Raw genomic sequence first — 19031 nt, forward strand, 5'->3', positions numbered from 1 at the left:
GTTTTACATGATTCCTACAGCTATATTGTTTCCTGTTTGATGAGAGATGATTCCAAAGTGTAGGCTTGTATCCAAATCCCCAATTTGCTAAGGCTTAGAAGGGGTCAGAAATGAGGTTTATTTCACAGAGGTTCCTGCTAGTTAATAAATTCTACAAAGGTTGGTTTGTTAGGGACAGCTGAATACACTGTGGCTTTTCCGTTAAAAAAATAATATTTGTATTATAAACACACTTTTAATATAAAAAAAAACCCAACTGGTAGCTTTTAAAAGTCAACATTAGACACTAGATAAGGCAGAAGTAGAGAATATTATTATTTGAGTTTCCTAAAGCATATAAAATAGAAGATAATGGAAAAGGTTTGGGCAAGATTACGTTACATTCATTATTTTTTTCTAGTCAGTATGGGTGGGTATCCATGATGCTCCACATTGTAACTCAGAATAAATTATTTGGTGGCTCCCAGAAACTCACATGCTACCGCTCTTTGGCAAAGTCCATTACTCTTTGGCAAAGTAGTTCAAGACTAACCCAGACCTAAAGCTTCTTGAAATTTTGTCCCTTCACTTAGCTGTATTGTTTCTGCGCTTCAGCACCATCTGTAACCTGGCACTCTACAGATCATCTCTCCCTTACCATTTTCTGCTCTCAAAAGTACTTTCTGTGCTCTACCTTTCCCATTCTATTAAACTTTGTCATTCCTCCTCCAGATCTCTATGGAAAGGTCTAAGCACAACAGAACTGAGTGGGTGATGCTGAGGTTAATCACAGAGTGAGAACAGAATCCATGTGAGAAAGGGCTTCAGGAGGTCTCCAGCCAAAGCTCTTGCTCAAATCAGGGTCAGGTGTGAGGTCAGATCAGGTTGCTCATGGCTTTATCTAGTTGCTTCTTGAAAACCTCCAAGAACAGAACCTGCACAACCTCTCTGGGCAACCTGCTCAACTGCCCAGCTGTTGTCAGGATGAAAAGGACTTTCCCAATATCCAGTCTAAACCCATGTGCTGCTGTGAAGAGCCTGGCTTTTCAGGTTGATAAACTCCCTGTAGGTGCTGGGAGACTGTCACTAGCCCCTGCCGAGGCTGCCTTTTCCCCAGGCTGTACCCAACGCTGTTCCTCAGCCTCTCCAGCTGAGGTGCTCCAGCACCCACTCATCTTCAGAGCCCTGCCCCAAGCTAAAGAGGCAGAAGAGATTCATACATCCAGCCCTGCAATTAGACAAACCAGTCCTGCAAAGAATGAGTGCAGTACAGTGCCAGGCTTTTGGGACCGAAGCAAGGCTCTCTCTCAGTGTTGCAATTTTTATATATGATATATCAAGGATATGTATTTGGATACAAGTCAGCTCTGCAAAAACTTCACGATGTGAATATATTGAATGTTATACGTGAAACATTATCCTAATGAAATCACTCAACTACCACAGAACCCCATTTTTCTTTAAAATGGTCTTGCAATCTTTTAAAGTTTCTCTTAGTCAGACATGATGAACTCCCTTTTTCATATCCATTCTTAAATGTAACTTATCTTACTAATAGTAACAGCAATGTATATGTGCAAAGACATTTTTCAGTGAATGCTTGAAGCAAGAGCTATCAAAATACAAGGTATGTATCTCTCCTACTATCAATACACATTTTGAAAAGAAAAATGAACAGAAATATGGTTTTTATAATGCAATTTCTCCCCACTCTAATTCCACCAGTACCTTATGATGTGTTTATCAGCATACAGTATATCTCAGGTAGGGATTTTTTTTTAAAAAAAAAAAAGGCAAGGAGCACTGTCTAGGTGTGGAAATAACAAAATTCAATAACCATATCAAAAGATAATTAAACAAAGGAGTATGAATCACCATGTCCAACATTAAAAATGTAGCCTACATTAAAGTCAAGGGCAAAATCCTCAGAATTTCAAGATGCAAGATCTACGAGTGAGGATTCATATACAGATTTGAACCACTCTCAAAGTGGGGACGTGCCGGGAGAAGGACTACTCCAAAGCAATATGTTAGACACAGAGGCCAACTAAAATCTGCCAGCGTGCTCTCACTCAGTAAGTGTATATCACTGCACTCACAACTTTACGTGGCAGTACAAGTCTGACTTCTGTCACGAGCCTCAAGTGTGATGTCCACTTCAATTACTAAAAGTCACGTTAAAAACTGGTTTATATGGTTAAAAAATAAGTCACCTTTTTTTTTTTTTTTTTTTTTTTTTTTTTGTGTGAGGGGGCCCAGGGGGATCAGTCTTCCCAGTCTCTTTAAGGAGAGACATTTTTAGTCTGTTCAGTTTCAACATTCACATTAACATCTTAATCTTCCTTAATAAGCAACCCTGAGCCAGAAACTGAGAGCTTAGTAAAGTTCTTCTCTACCAAATATAAAATATTCAAATATAACTGCATTGAAAAAAAGTTGCTACTATTTTAAATAGCCATTGAGAAGCAGTTCAACTATCGGAGGTCTGCTCCATGCACTCTTCCCCGTACTCTTCAGATATATCATTGACCAGGACAATTCCAGGGTACTTCCACTACCCGCCATTAGCAGTGGCCAAACTCACCTATGCACTTCAATTTTGGGACAGAATAATGTACTGTCTTACAAGTGATATCAATAGTTCCATTCTACTCACACTGAATGAGTGTCCTTCACCCTTCCCTCCCTTGCCTCTCCCCTACTTATCCTCCCATGCCTGGAAAGGAAGGAATTCTTTTCCTGCTCAAATATCCAATAATCATTTCAGCCATCTGCTTCAATACAAGAAACTCTTCATAGAAGCCCATCTAAATGGCAAACCATTAGAGATTAAGATGATTTATTTTAGTTTAGTGCAATGTCACTGGTTTAATAAAATAAAAAATAACTAAGTATTTGGGAAGTACTATGGCTTACCTATGTGAAAATTCACTCTCTTGCCAATACATTCTATCGCTGCTGACAGACATTAGAACATTCCTTTCATCTCCTTCCTCTTCTTGCAGTTTAACCTATTCCCTTAAGGAGTATTTGCTTTCTTTAAGATAGATTATACATTGTATGCAACATGAAAACCTTACACACTTTCTCTACCATCTGCAAGGCTTTTCTGCCCACTTCTTTAAAAAGAATTAAATCAAACCCCTTATTAGTCTTTTCATTTTGGATAAATAAACCAGGATTACTTTTCTGTTAGAAACCATAAAAAAAAAAAAAAACCAACAAAAAAAGGATTACTGTTTCCAGATATGTGCATATAAATTAAAGAAGCATTTTTGAATACAATCAACCAAACATCCAAGCCTAGTGGGACCAAATGTGGAATGCAAACTGTGATAAAGAGCAAATATGAAGCATACACACATACACGCAACACAAAACACCCCCTCTATTCATGCAGAAAACATGATCTAATATGGGATTGATTTCTTTCAAATAATTCTTTCTGAATCCCAGTGTGATTCCAGGATGTGAAAATTAAGATAAATTTTATGGGTCAAATTCATCTTACCACTACATGTGCTCAAGTCAACTGAAATTGATGACAACTGGATGCCGTGTCAGAGGGTGGAACTGGCACAGAAAATCACAATGTAAGGAGAAGATGTTACAAAAATGTAAGTGATATGGTGCTTTGAATGCTAGAGGAAACAATTCTCGACATGGCTTGGGAGACGAAAAAGCATAAAGAAGCAGTTGACCCAATAGCTAGTAGATCATCAGATAAGGCTCCATTGTCAATATAGAGCCAACTGTAAGGATCGGAATGAGAATATTCCTAATGCCTCCGGATGAACCTAACCCCATTTCATAACTACATCTAATGGAAGTAAAGCTACACCAGCTCCAAGTCCTGATCCACCTAAGAGTTTAAAAGAGGGGAGGGTAGTTTATTACTTCGGTATTCTTCAGAAATCCAAAAAATTTAAGATTTCACCATTGCAGAGCTTCATGTCTAATCTCATTAAAGGAAATAGTGTAATGAAACTTACAGTGTGAACATCCCTCCTCTTTCTTCTTTCTTCTGTTTTTTTACAACAGAAATGTCCCTAAAAGAAGCCTGTGCAACTTGCAAAATAGACCTAAATCAAAAACAGATTCACATATTCATGTAGATGATTTAGCAATAATATTTCTAGCAGTGGGAGTTTGCAAATATTATCAAATCCATCTTCATGTTTTATGACAACTGACCGATGAAAACCAAAAGCTATTCTAACACACATTTTAACCCATTTTTCTGCTACTGGAATGAATATGAGCACAAACGTCCTCCTGGTTTAACTTTTGTTCATTTGAGTGAAATGTGAAGATGTGTCATGTCCTCAGCTGAGTTCCAGAACTACTCAGGATGTCATGTAGCATTTAATTTCAAGCTTCATTTCGAAAAAAAGGATTAAACATCTAACCTGGAACAACTATCCTCCCAGCTGTTGGATGACTAATTTCCATCACAAGTCCATTGTGCAGCACCTAGGAAAAAAAAACCAAACCAAAACATGTATGTAATAAAAATATATAATCAGTTCCTAAACTTCAGAGGGAAAAAAGAAATATATATTATCATGTTCTTTCACAGACTATCTGAAAACATAGGGAGGTACAATTCAATTTGCTTAATTTATAAAATGAAAGCCCTGATGTTTGACCGTACTCTGTTTATGCATCTAAATAAATGCTTCACTAAGATTTTACATGTCTACCAAATCTTTAAGCCCTTATATCCAACATCAAACATAAGAAACTGAGCTGCAAGCATGTCATACTTTCAACCACCAACAGGCAATTGGTACCAACATGGAATGAGATTTACAACCTTCGTCCATTTGCATTTTAATCCGCAATATGCACTGAAGGCCTATACATAACTTATGTTTTCTTTTTTTGCACTGTTAAACTGTTGCTTTTGCACTCATGATGCATCACACTATGAAATGCTGTCTTAGTAGCTCTTACAAACATTTACGAAAGATGATGTAATTTTGATGTTACTTCTTGTTCTTTCCAATGTGTATGCCATGCTTCAGCCCCATGTCTATCTGTACGGAAGGATTATTCATCACAATTTCCAGTTCCTTGTTACTAACCTCAATAAGAAAAAAAAAAATATGTTTTCTGCTTGAGATTAATAACAGGAACTGGAAATTGCTATTTTGATACCAAAATTCCCAAGTAACAGAGAAACAGACATTCATAATAGCAAACTCACTGCTATTCTTAATAGAATTCTGCATCCAAAGCCAGTAAAGTAATCTTTATCATTTCCTTGCCTATTATTCTGCCATATCTTAATCACATCATCAGAATTTTTAGGAATTATTTGTTATTGAAGTATCCTCTAAAATAAAAAGTCTCCCATTAATCAAGTATTTTTATATCCAATATTGCAAGTCAAGAGTGCCTTGGAAAATGTATCACTCATAGAGGCTAAAACTATGAAGTGGTCATGTAATACATCTACCCATTCACCTTGCACCGTGAACAATACTAGCAACCTTGACTTTTAACGACAGGTGTTGGGTCTAAATATTCTTCAGAATTTCCAGGTAATGAGATGACAATTTTCTTACGTAGTCTGCACCATATTCTCTTTTTTTATTAATAGAAAATTTTCTCCTAATATATAATCTAAATATATTTGCTTTGTATTAAACATCTTTTTTCTTGTCTTTTCCCCAACTGGACACAGAAAACGAATCACTAACATCTTTATAACATTCTTTTACATACTCCTTCAGTCTGCTCTTTTGTAGACTAAACAAAACTAATTCCTTTAACCATTCTTTCCAGGTCAAATTTTGTGAACCTTTTATCTGTGTGGAATAGAATGCTTAAGAAATTCCCATTCCTGAACAGGTGGTGTCAAAAGGTCAGGTCAGCTTTCTCTTAGCTTGTGGGGTGAGCCTATTCAGCTGACATTTAGAAATCCAGATATTTCCGATAATAGATGCTGGTGGAAGAATGCCTGTTCACTGGTCTAATTGTTTGGCGCTGTACCAAATCATTAGTTGTATTTCTCTTTTGGAAGGTTAACACCAATTTTGGTAGACATTCAAATGAGAAATCCAGAATATTATTTTCTTCCAAATGACAGAATTGGAAAATATAATTCCTTGGTTTAAGTCATATTTAGAATCTTTCCAGTTATGCTCTTAATCAAACAGTATTGAAAGTTTGGCCTCCTTTCTCCGTAAAGGAGAAACTTGTTTATGCAGGCTTGCTTTATGCATTTAATTAAATATTTATGACGTGAATGTAAGAAAACATGCATATTCGAATGTGAAACCAACAGCATACTTAGTATGCATAAGCAGTTCTTTAGATGGCATATTAAAGGCTGTAACTAAAAGTAGCACCATTTGGTTAAAGAAAAACATATAGACTCTCTAGCAGCTACTCAGGGCTTCACCAAATGTATGCCTTCCTATGTTCTGAGTCTCTAAATTCTTCTGTTAAGGCAGACGCATTACCTTTAGAAGATTTCCTTTTGTTAGACTCAAATTCCATCTCTTTTCTCTATAGAATGAACTAAGAAAAACCTGCACTATCTTTGACCATCACCAGTCTAATTTCTACTCCCTTTTAAAAGTATGTTTAAGATGCAGTCAAGCTTCCTTTCCATTTTCATAAGTACAGTATTGATTATCCCTCTCATACATTATTTTCTTGAAAACATTGCAATTTTTATTACTCTTATTTTTTACAGTTATTAAGCCTATATCGGTACACTCAATTCCATCTTTTCTTTTGAAGAAAACAACCCCCAAGCAATTAACCTGGCAAAAGACTAGGGTTTTTTTCCCCACATCAGCAACATTGCTTACAATAGCGGGTAATTTCCTGTTTCTTGTATTCCACTATTAGGATTCCCCAAAAGATACTGAAAAAAAACTTCACTGACTCCTCCTCTCGCGTGCATTCTAAAAACTATGATGGAAACATATAAGATTACTGCATCATAGCCTGTGGGAGAATGCAGCATTCACATCCATTATCATCAAAGACACGGAAAGTCTGAGGACAAAGTAAGAGAAAGAACGTGAAGCTCTTCTCCTCCACTGTCTTGTACCACTCAAAGGGTCATGATCTTTCTGATGTTGTAGAGTCCTCTATCCCCATTGTATTGACCTTAGCTCAGCATATGGAACTGATGAATCAAGAGGATCATGTAAAAGATAACAGCTGTCAGTAGATCCATTTCTATTTTTTTTTCCATATTGCTTACTTTACAGGCTAGAAATACTCTATTACTACCTTGCCTGTTCCCATCTGAGATTTTGTGAATCAAATTAAGGTCTGGGTGGCATTTTGCACTGGTTATAATGAGGTGACTTAAGGGAATCAGAAGCACAGGCTTCTGTCTTTCAGTAATAACCTTTTCATGCCATTTCATTTTATTCCAAATACAGTCACTTGTAGATTAAAGAAGAAACCTCTTTTGTCTGTCTACTGGTTATTGAAAAGAAAACCTGAAGTCACCATTTGGTAATCTTATCTCAACAACAGCATCACCAGTGTTCTGCTGTTCTTTGTGACATGTTCATGCAGTGTTTGTTTTGGTTTTTTTTTCCTGTTCATACATATCTTATGAGGAGCAGCTGAGGGCAATGGAGCTGTTGAGCCTGGAGAGGAGGAGACCTTACCGCTCCCTACAGCTGCCTGAGAGGAGGTTTGTAGGCAAGTGGGGGTCTGTCTCTTCTCCCACACAATAAGCAATAGGACAAGAGGAAACAGTCTCAAGTTATGCCAGGGGAGGTTTAGATTGGATTTTAGGAAAAATTTCTTCACTGAAAGGCTGATAAAGCATTGGAACAGGCTGCCCAGGGAGGTGGTGGAACCACTATCCCTGGAGGTATTTAAAAAATGCAGATACAATGCTTAGGGACACGATTTAGTGGTGGGCTTGGCAGTGCTGGGTTACCAGTTGGATTTGATGATCTTTAAGGTCTTTTCCAACTAAAAATGATTCTATGTTTATGTTTTCCCTCCTGACATTTAGAATCGTAAAGGAAAGTTCCTCCTATCTGCAAAAAAAACCCTCCAGACCAACAACTAACAAACCACAGTATGAAATAGTAAAAGAATCTCTGCATTCTACTCAAGTCAATAGAAGATAGAGTTGCTCTGGTTTGTGCGATCTGTTATAATGATTCCTGTATCAACCTTTGGTAGATAATATTTTGAAAAAAATTTTTGTGCTTTCTTGCAGACTGAATTTGAAAAACTATATAGACATATATACACACAAGGCAGAATATATGTAATTATCATTAGTTGCTATAGCTCTACTTTGGAATTATTTAAAGTATATGCAGACAGTATCAGACTTGCACATGTTACAAAAAGACAATCTTGTTTGGCAATGGATAAAAACAACAGAAGTCACTATACTCTAAAGTTATTTAGCCAGCACAGTTTGTTACATGACTTTATTCAAACTACAGCAAATAGAACAATTCATATGATTATGTCTTCTAACCTCAGAGAATAAAAAATGTAACCAAAACCACCAAAATGTAACAAAAAAATACCAAAAATATAACTTCAATAATATTTTCACAGTATTATATGGAAGGAAGCTCACACAGAAACTTTTAAGCAAAGTTTCTTAATATTTTACTGGTGTAATATAAACCAAGGGTAATTTAATATATGTCATCACATTTATTGTCAGTTATTTCATTATTTCCTCTTAGCTTGTCATGAAAAAATCTACGGAGGATACTTCTATCAGCTGCTATGCAGCTCACAGTAATTTAGATATAATAACATCAATGATTAATTCTGCTCTTTTCCCTAATGATGTTAATAACTGCAGGTTTAAAAGTGGTTAAAATTTTTATAACAGGCAGCATTAAAATCTCTTAGCCACCTGCTTTCACAAGAAGGATCAAATGTTAACTCTAGTTATTTCTTGTATTCTTACCTTGTTCAAAACAATTAACAAATAGTACCTTTCCATGTTAATATTTATATTATCAGTGGGCATGTTCAGTTCAATATTGTAATTTTTGTTTCAGTATTTGAGTCTCTTTTGAGTCTCACTTAAAAGCTACGTGATGCATACGGAAAAAAAAAGGGAGAAAATGAACTTTAAAAGAAATATAATTATGATATAAAAATACAGTATGGCTTTAGAAACAATTTTACATTTCATCTTCATGTAGAAGACTTGCAAGGCTGAAAAATCTATTTCAAATAGGGACTTCATCTTTCACTGCTTGGGACTTAAGACTCATTCTTTACAAGATCATATAGTACACACAGTGGTGCAAGACACTTGATTTCAACTTTCATAGATCCTTCAAGGAAAAAAGTTAAATTCTCATTTTTCTATGGCTGTAGCAATCCTTAAGGTAGTAAGACATATAGACTATTAATGTAGATGGTGGCTTTCTTTAGGACTTGTGTGAGTACTTATTTACCTATTTGAAAAACAGCTAGAAAAACTATCACCACACTGTATATGGTTTCAGGATGATTTAAAGAACTCTGTTTTTTTTCTTGGACATTCCACATCTTGTAAGAATATCTGATGCTTGATGATGGATCCTTTAATTGATAAATAAAGTAACAATACCTATACAAAAGGGTTCTTTGCTAAAAAGATAATATAGCAATGTAGCAATGGTTGTGAAACAGAAACTAATCATTAACATTATTATTAACAAGAATTAATCTTACTTTCATCCCTCAAAAATGAATGGCCTTCTTATATACTAAGGAAGTAAAATGCTTCTTGTAGTACTGATGCAGCAGCACAAATGGCAGGTAGGAGAACCAGAAATAATGTTTCCACCTTTTTTCATGTGGATAATGGGGCGTTTGGCCACCTAGTAAACATCTGGCAAATTCCGCAGTTACTATAAAGTTTTTTTCGTATCATGTTAGTTCATTTCAACTGTAATTTACCTGATTAGGTGCATAACTAATCGCCCATGACAATGTGGTTGCTCTTTGAATTACCAGCAAGGGTTCAGAACCATTCTAGGTACTACCTAAGATACAATCAGCTTCCAAATCCCAGCTGAAAGAGATGCTGGAACCAGAAACATATCAAACATATTGTCAGCACCCCACCCCAACTTTAAACATTTCTATTTAGTGTAGAGCCAAATGTTCAAAATATGAATTTGTACAGATACCACTCTCACAGTTCCATCTACAACTTAGAGAAAAGGATTTTCAGGGCCACAAAGGAAATGATGTAACTGTTTTCTCCGTATATTTGCAGCCACAAGATAGCCGGCTGTTGGTAAATGTAACTACTACTCATGCCTCCAAACCACAAGAAAATAATAATGCTGTTTTTCCTGTACATGCTGAACATAGAGCTATGGCCATAATCACCCCCTAAAGAAGTAACAGCACGTGTTATGAACACAATGCCATATTGGAATTGCATCCCACATCCTAAAAGCACCTCTTTCCAAATAAGATGTTAACTCATTTGAAATTTGAAAAGAATATTAAATCTATCCCTATCTGGTGGCTGATTCTGCCTGGTCTCATATTTCTAGAACAATAATATGCAGCAGAATATCTTGTATATCAGCATGTTCTCCATCACCCCCCACTTTTTTTCAATGCAATAATTCCCGTATTTTCAAGTCCTGTTGTCAGCAAAAGTTGTCTGTTATCTCTAACAATTTTATTCTTCTTCTTTCTAAACACAGCTTCTAACATAGAGGGCTCACCTGGAGAAAAGGTAATACCTCTCTACTGCATGGGCCATGTAAGCATCGTATTAGTGAATCACATCTATCTCCAGTTTACTTGCATCTACCTCCCATATTTGAAGTATCTCATCATGTACTGCTGGAAAATTCCATAATTTAAACAGAAGTAATGTTCTTTACAAATTTTTGAACGAGCAAAATCTGGGGGGTTTTTTGTTTGTTTGTTTCTGGTTACTTCTGAATTGACTTCTTTATTCCCAGTCCATTATTCTGAGATGATAAATGCTGTGAGTATGCTACAGTCCCTTACGTTCCTAGCACCACAGCTATGACTCTAAATGAATACAACAAAAGAAAACCACAGTTCACTGGAAGTTCCTTACTCTCCATTTCTGCTTTCTGCTAGGCCCATGCCTTACAGATTGTTTACTCTGGTAAACTTTTTCTTTTCTTTGTGGGTGTGAGGTGATGGCTTCGACAAAGTCCCTCTTATGCCACAGCTTCGCAGCTTTTTACACACATGCTGTAGACAACATCACTTTTTATTGACATCCCTAGGGATGGGGATTTGATTCCTGAAGCATATACCTTTGACTCAAAACCCAAAAAAATAATAATCCTGCTCCATGTAACCATATTCAAATACTACTTCTTTTCTGCTTGGCTGCTGTGTCTCTCATTCTACTACAAAACACCTCAACTGGATTCCATGTTGATTCTCAGGATTTAATTTCTTTGCTTTTTGTGTAGTATCTTTTGCCTAAAGCATTTTTATACATCCTCCAGTCTAACAGTGGTTCTTCAAACTTGCTGTTGGCTCTTCAATACTGAGTTGAAGTTTTATTCAATATTCAGTTGCCATGACTTTAACCCAAAAAGGCCTGCTCTGACACAGGACTCCAGGGTTCCTTACCTGCATTCCTGTATGTCACTTAAGAATTGCCACCTCGTTTGCGTGCTCTAGAACTAAATGTTTCAAAAAAGGCAGTCACTCAGTGTGATGAGAAATTGCTTCCCTTACACTGTCCCACTGTGACATTTGACCAGCTGAAGGTAGTTGAAGTCACCCCTTATTACTACCTCATTACGCTTATTTGTTTCTTTGATCTCCTTCAACATTTTGGATTCAATATCCGTTTCCTGATCAGAAGGCTCAACAGGACAGCCCAAATACTGCTCCCCCAGCTCTATGACCTCATCTGTCCTTCCTGCTCAGTTTATAGCCAGGTATTACACTCTCCTATTGATTTTTGTCATTCCAGCCTTCTTCTGTAATAGCTGCTGTGTCAAGATCCTCATTCTTTGCCAAGAATTTCAAGTCACCTATTTTTTCTCTTACACATCTCATGTTGGTATACAGTTTTTGTATGCATTTGGGGAAGCAGGGAGTTGGCCGGGTCTTTTTTTTTTTTTTTTAACTCTTAAGTTTGAACACTGTATTTATTATCTTTCCAGAATTTCTCAGTAGCCCCTCCTTAAGTTTTGCTGTACATTTCATTCTTGTCCCTTACGCCTTTTGTATGACTGCCATTATTAGCAGATGCCTTTACACAGTGCAGGCCCTCATTTGTCATCTTTTCTTTGACTCCTGTATGGGTAAACACACTCATTAATTTCCTACTGCAGCAATCTGTTTTTATTATGGTTCTACACAACTCCTTGCACAGAGTGTCTTCCTCCTCCAAAGCTCTGTGTAAGAATCCCAATGGAAGTCCTACCTCTTGTCATCCGCTAACTGCAATACCAAAATTTTTAAATTACGAATCCTGCACATTAGACTAAAAGCAGTTCAGAAGTAGCGTAAAGATGATTAAACCTCCAGGTTTCCTGGGTAAGTTTCAAGGATTCTTTTAGTAGTTCACAATACTGGCACAGAATATATCCACTACAGTGAGCTCCTCTCAGGCACCTTATGAAAGTTTGTTCTTCAAATTCTGACCTCAACCCTCTTCCTCCCTGAGAAACTACTTAGAAAATTGTTTCTATGGCCAACATGAACCAGGCAATTAATGTTTTCAGTAATTCAATTTCTGAAATCATCTTTCCAATTCAATAATGGAAGATATAACCCTGATAATCAGAGTAGTTCTCATACTAATGTTTTACTTTCCTTAGCACCAACTGCTACAAAATCAAAATGGAAAAGTCCTTACTGCTAAATCAGCCACAGTATAATGCACAAAAGAGACATTAAATAATCCCCCCAAAAATATTAAACAATGAAAACCATTTGTGACAGAGCAGAAACACCTTTGCCATTGTCTAATCATCAAACACATACTTATTCTCAAGAAAAAGCACTAAATTCAATTTATACTTCACAGTCTAGGTAAATATGAGACAGCTGCTAAATATCTCTATATAAATCTCAAATGTTTTCATCAGATGTATTGGAAAATAATGAGAGTAAAAGAAGGTACTTTTATTCTAATAGCAGACCGTATTCTAGTAAAGAATCAGGTTTTTTCAACTCTCATGGAAACATTTTAGAGGGGTTTATTAGCATATAATATAATGAATATTTATAACAAACAGAAAGGACATTAAGAGAACAAAGATTTATAATTCAGGCCAAAATATATGTACAGAAAAAAAAAACCAACCCCCCCCCCCCAAAACCAAAAAACCAAGGATGCAAATCTGTAATTAACGGTATGAATTCTCTGATTTCCAGGGTTGCATCCCTGAGCCTTCAGGGGGCTTTCCAGGTGCCCCAGTACAGCTCCCTGCTGACCTCCTGCACCATCAGGCTGGAAATGTGGCAGGGGACAGAATCTGTCCTTATTGGTTAAAGAATACATCTACTTTTCAGTTATTTTTTTCCTGAGAACTGAAATGTGACTGTAAAAGTACATTTTTTGTAGGTTTGGATGTGTAAATCCTAAATTCACAGAAATATTTAAGCAAACATGCTATTTGGGTATGAGACCTGGCTCATCCTGGTAGCAAGATGGGGTGTGGCTGCATTCAAAGCACTGGCTCTGGGATCAAAGAGCCCGTCTCCAGCTGTGGCATACCTTTCATGTATAACACTGATAACTCCACACTGACCACCTGGAAGGTGCTATAGAAACAGATTGATTTTATTATTGCAACAGGCTGAAATACTGACTGGTTTTGCTTCAGTCAGAATTGCCAGCAATTTACTGCTAGCAACCCTGTTACAAATCACTGGGTTTTGATAACACATTTCCTACCTTAGTTTATTACAAATATTATATTCAGCATTTAAATATTATGTTTGCAGTTTCTCTGAGCAAAAAGCATAGACAAACCTAATTACAAATAATTTTTAAAAACAAGTGAATGTAAAATGAAGACAAGTGTCCTGGATTGTGCACGGGTTACATTATTTTGGTGTCAAGAATGTCACGTGAAAGGCTTCTGTTTCATTTGATTTCACTGCAATTTACCTCTCATATTAAATGACAACAAAATAAGTTTCCAGATGTTTTCCTCTGTGGAAACTGACTTGTAAATGCAAATGACTATAAGTGTATTTCTATAGTGGTAATAAGCTAGGCCTGCCATGCCTTTAAGCACCGTGTACCACAGGTGGGAGACTGGTGAGAAGAAAATACTAAGAACCTTTCCACTGCCAGTGTTTTCAGAACAATTCTGTAGATATTTCACATGTGCATTATATTCAGGGATCACATCCAAACTTGTCTATGGAGCTGGCAATGATGAAGATAAAATACTGGCAGTTTCTGTGGGGCTTTGTACGACTGAGATTTTTCAGAAGTACTTTTTTGCTATGTGGTATAGGAAGAAGTCACATGCAGTTGCCACTTTGAATTTGAGAATGTACTGAGGCATTTTTCCAACATGTAGGAGAAGTGCTATTTCAAAATATGTAATCTTTAACAATACTGAACAGTAAGAACAGTTCTCATAGTTTTGGTCTAAAAATCATGTGTTTTCACAGATGGGCTCATATGTTACGGAGAGAATACATTTCTAGAAGGAAAAGAAATTTCAATAGTCAGGAAGCCTCAAATATTCACAAACTTACTGCTGGGCTAATAGTAAGCAAAGGAACCATTAACAGCAGCACTGTACCATCCTGCTAATACATCACTTGGTTTCTGACGGTCCTTGGGGACCTCACCTGTTCCTCCCAGTACAAAGCATATAATCAGTATAGGTTTTCCAATGTTGCACACCACACTGAGTTCCCAAGAGCCCTCTTTTAAGTACTCCATCCATCTTTCATTTGCCATGTAAGTGTTGTGGTTTATTTGTACATCATTCATTGTCCTGTTAGAGCTAGTCTGTCAGCTCAGAGTACTTACCCCTTCCCAGGACTGCAAAACTTGCTCATCCACAGGAGAATGCCACTTAATATTGGTACCTGCTTAGTATTGTAAAGTACATCCAGATGAGAGTATCTCCCTGCAGACCCTCAGCCTGCTGCAGGCACAGATTCACTACATCTCTCCTTATAAGTGGTTTACTTTTGCATACTCTTGCACTGAACTTTGCAGCCCTTTAAAGAAGGATCTGTGACTGTGGTTTGAACTACATCCTTTTGACTTCAGTCAACGGAGCTCTGTGGAGAAACACAGGCAGACTACACCGGTAAACAGTATAGATTCTGTTCACTTTGAGTGTTGGGTTTTACTTCCTCAGTGCTTCATGTCCCAGGCAGTCAAAGGAACTTTAATCAACAGAAACTCTGGCACATGGAGATCTTTCCCAATTTATACTCACCCCCATTAATACTGGCTTTTGTAACAAAAGCATTTAACATCAAGAACTACTAACCATGCAGATACCAAGGAGCTGGGATTCAAGAATACTACTTGCAAGATGTGTATGGAGAAGCACACTCAGGTGGAAAATGAGTCCCCACTTTCTATCAGCACCTGCCACTCCTTTCTAGTAGTTCAGTACTTAACTGTTTTTATCTGCTTTTCCATTATTAACATTTAATTTCATGACTTCTATTACCCAACCATAAAATTTCTCTCCAAGTTACAGTAAAGCAAAAAGTAATGAAAAGCCAGGCAGGTATTTCAGAGCTATGAGTGTACACATTTCTGCCAGGAGCTGTCCTCCTTTTTAAAAAAAACAAAACAAAACAAAAAAAAACAACAAAACCACACAGTTTTGAAAAGACTACATTTCACAGTCACTTACTCAATAATGTGCATTAGATGCCCTGTGAGAACTTAATGTAAAAAGCAATTTGTATTTGAATAATATATATATAACTGTGAGCAAAAGCCAATACAGGTTTTTAAATACCATGCTTTCTTTGCAGTGCTTCCAGACTTCTCTTGCTTTGAAGTTAATGATCCTGTACCTTAACAATGAAAATACAACAGAAATATGGCAGTTTTGAGTGCTAACGTACAGACTTAACAATACCCTACAGCAATGCCACCGGCTACTATACTATACGTTCTACTGACGTTCCCATAATGAAATCTCATTCAGATGGAAAATATACATCAACTACTTAATGGAAATTAATTGTAGGAAAGCACTGTTTATTTCCTTAAGCCACAGAAATGTCAGAAAATTATAAAGTTCTAGATATACTCCTAAAACCACAGAGAGCCTGAATAGAGCACGACATTTGCATTTCCGTACTGATCTTTCACTTTATGTTCCCATTTGTGGTCAGACCTGGCATATAAGAAGCCTGAACTTCGTTTTGCCCTGTCAGGTTCCCAGTGAGGACACCTCTGAAGGCAGGTACCAGGGCTAAGCCTGGATAAACTGTAGGATCAACAATTCCAGGTGGAATTATCACGAATGTTATCTCTGAAAACTAGTATTCAGACAAGTACCTGCTTGTCTGATAAGCCCTATCAGTCCCTCATGACATGCTTTCCTCATTGCTGTTCCCAGCACAATTCTTACCAGAAATCTGGAGAACTCACAGTGCCAATATAAAGACAGAAACTCTAACATCTTCTCCAGATAAACAGCTTCACACCTTTTACAGATAAGTTGATTAGATCACATAGTTGCTGGAACAAGTTGTTACAGAAGCTATGAAGGACCAAGGGGAAAGAAAAACAAAGGAGAATACTAAGGATGGACTTCTTCACTTAAAATCTCACAGCAGTTTGCATGAACATAGGTGTGAAATAGTTCACCTGGGTAAATTAATACCTTCAAATGTTCTGACCTATTTTTGAAGTTATACCCAATTTTAACTCCTCAACTTTGTAGGTTCAGTTTTTTTTCTTTTTCCCTTTTTTTTTTTCTTTTACCTCACCAGCGGTACCTGTTATGTAATATTACATAAATTAATCCTAGGATTTGACAGCATTAAAAGCAAAATTGACAGTATGTTCTCTTGACAGAAGAGTATTTTTTCCAAACATTTAAATCTAAGCAGATGTTCAAAGTAATTGGAAATACAATTTGGACATGTCTACATACTGAACCATTTCAAGGCCTTCACAATACCATCAATTTGCAACACTTCACTGTACCTGAGTTTATTTGAAGCAGGTTGCACAGCAATTAACATTTGCCAGAAGAAATCTCTCATGTCAAGCCATAAACACTATTCCAAATATTCCCTTTGTGTAAAACCTTGCATTCTAACCGGTGCTATGCAAGCAATTAGAATGAAGGGGAATCAAACTACACAAAATGTACAGAAATTACATCTAAGAAAATTTAAAAATAGTTTAAAAAAAAGGAATTGTCTTGGGGTTGCAGCTGTTTTGTGTGACTAGATCCAACCTGGGTTAAATTTAAGTACAAATGCATAAAAATTTCATGTTTGGGGCCTTCTGACTACAATGTTACTAGCTTATTACACAGTATGTATTTCCCACAAATGGTAAATCAATCTAATAAACTCCAGTCCTGCAAAAAGATTCTCCTTCCAGAACTACTTTTGGACAACAGATCTCTTCAACTCCTTAGTATTCCATGCAGGCCACAAGAAGTTTATGTACATAATTCCACCTAAGTATCAGAGCATGTATCTGCTATACTGTCTAGATAAAAAAGGTCATTAAAGAATGCTGTAGCAAAAACCTTGAATACAATTTGGCTGCTGAATGAAATCAGCCCATTATATTCTATTATATAAAATAGATTATATTCTGTATTCTAAATGTTATATTCTGAAGGTTTTTTTGTTAATCCAATGGATCACCTACTGCTCAAGACATCAGTTGGGAGAGTTTAACATTAAAAAAAATGTTTGGTATTTCAGACCAAAAGGGAGAGTACTGTAATGTTTGATATTTTAAGCTAGTTTGAAAACAGTATTGTATAACAACACAGGTGTTACAAAACTGTAAGCCGTATCTTTACATGCACATCATGGGATACTTTTTAAAGAGAAAGCATTATTTCCTTGTACCTCATTAAGACATATCTATACCATACATACAGTGGAGAGCACAAAACTAAGAGTTTCTTTGTGTTATAAATAATTGTTACACATACCTGTTTATTCAGGTTTTTAATTTGCCTGAACTTCTTTTCCCCACTACTCTGCTTAACTGAGGTCAAAAAAATGTAGAGCTTGAAAGAGATATTCAAAAGGCAAGTGGTAAAAGGCCTTTTATTAACCGAGGCGCATGAATGTTGAGATAAAATAACAACTGATGTAGGCTGTCAGTCCAAAATCTGATGACTACTGCTCACTGCACTCAGCCTATCCTTCAAGTATAGGAAACCACAAATTATCAAAACACAGTTGCCACATAAAATTAACTTATGGGAACTACTGATATGGACTGCAATGGAATATGTGACCTGGTGAGTTTGTGAAGACAGTCAAAGAAAGGATTTCTCTTTGAAAAATGAACTTAGATTGTGGCATTTCTTGCTCTGCCATGCATTTATGGGATGAATTTGGAATTTAACCTTATGAGCCACGTTCACCTCAACTACCATTAGACACTTGACTGAGGATTGCAAGATGATAACCAAACTGCCCTCATTATAGATGACAGAAAGACACTTCCAGAGGGTGATTATCGATTCTGATATTTGACTGTGATTATCATTACTATGATTATGATATTACTCCATTAACCATCAAATGATCTTACAATAAGAATGTAGCTACCTCAAAAATCTCACTTAAATGCTTAGTTTTAACTGAGATGCATTCCGGACTATGTACATCAGTTCCTCATCTGTAAAAGGCAGCAAATAAAATTTCCATAGTTCTCAGAAGAATAGAAGGCACATGGGACACTGAAAGGTACAGAAGGGATGTGATGTTGGGCTAACTTCATATCAGTGGACATAAGTGATCTGCTTTCAGCAGAGGTGAGACAGGCTGCCAAAACGAATTTGCACTATAATAATAAAATCCTCAGTATTGCTGAAATTCACTGTCACTGATCTCGTATATCCATTGACACAGATGTTCCTTATCAGTTC

General features: G+C 36.6%; 1 protein-coding gene across 2 annotated transcripts in view; it reads right to left on the reverse strand.

The window, feature by feature from the left end:
• Positions 1–19031, reverse strand: part of SUGCT (succinyl-CoA:glutarate-CoA transferase) — a 340874-nt gene that overhangs the window by 54572 nt on the left and 267271 nt on the right. For both annotated transcript variants that reach the window (XM_080382153.1, XM_080382152.1), the window contains one exon: positions 4389–4452. In XM_080382153.1, coding sequence (XP_080238279.1) covers positions 4389–4452 — 64 coding nt within the window. The remainder of the gene's footprint in view (positions 1–4388; positions 4453–19031) is intronic.

Source organism: Falco punctatus, assembly GCF_963210335.1.
Source record: "Falco punctatus genome assembly, chromosome: 4".
Lineage (NCBI taxonomy): Eukaryota > Metazoa > Chordata > Aves > Falconiformes > Falconidae > Falco > Falco punctatus.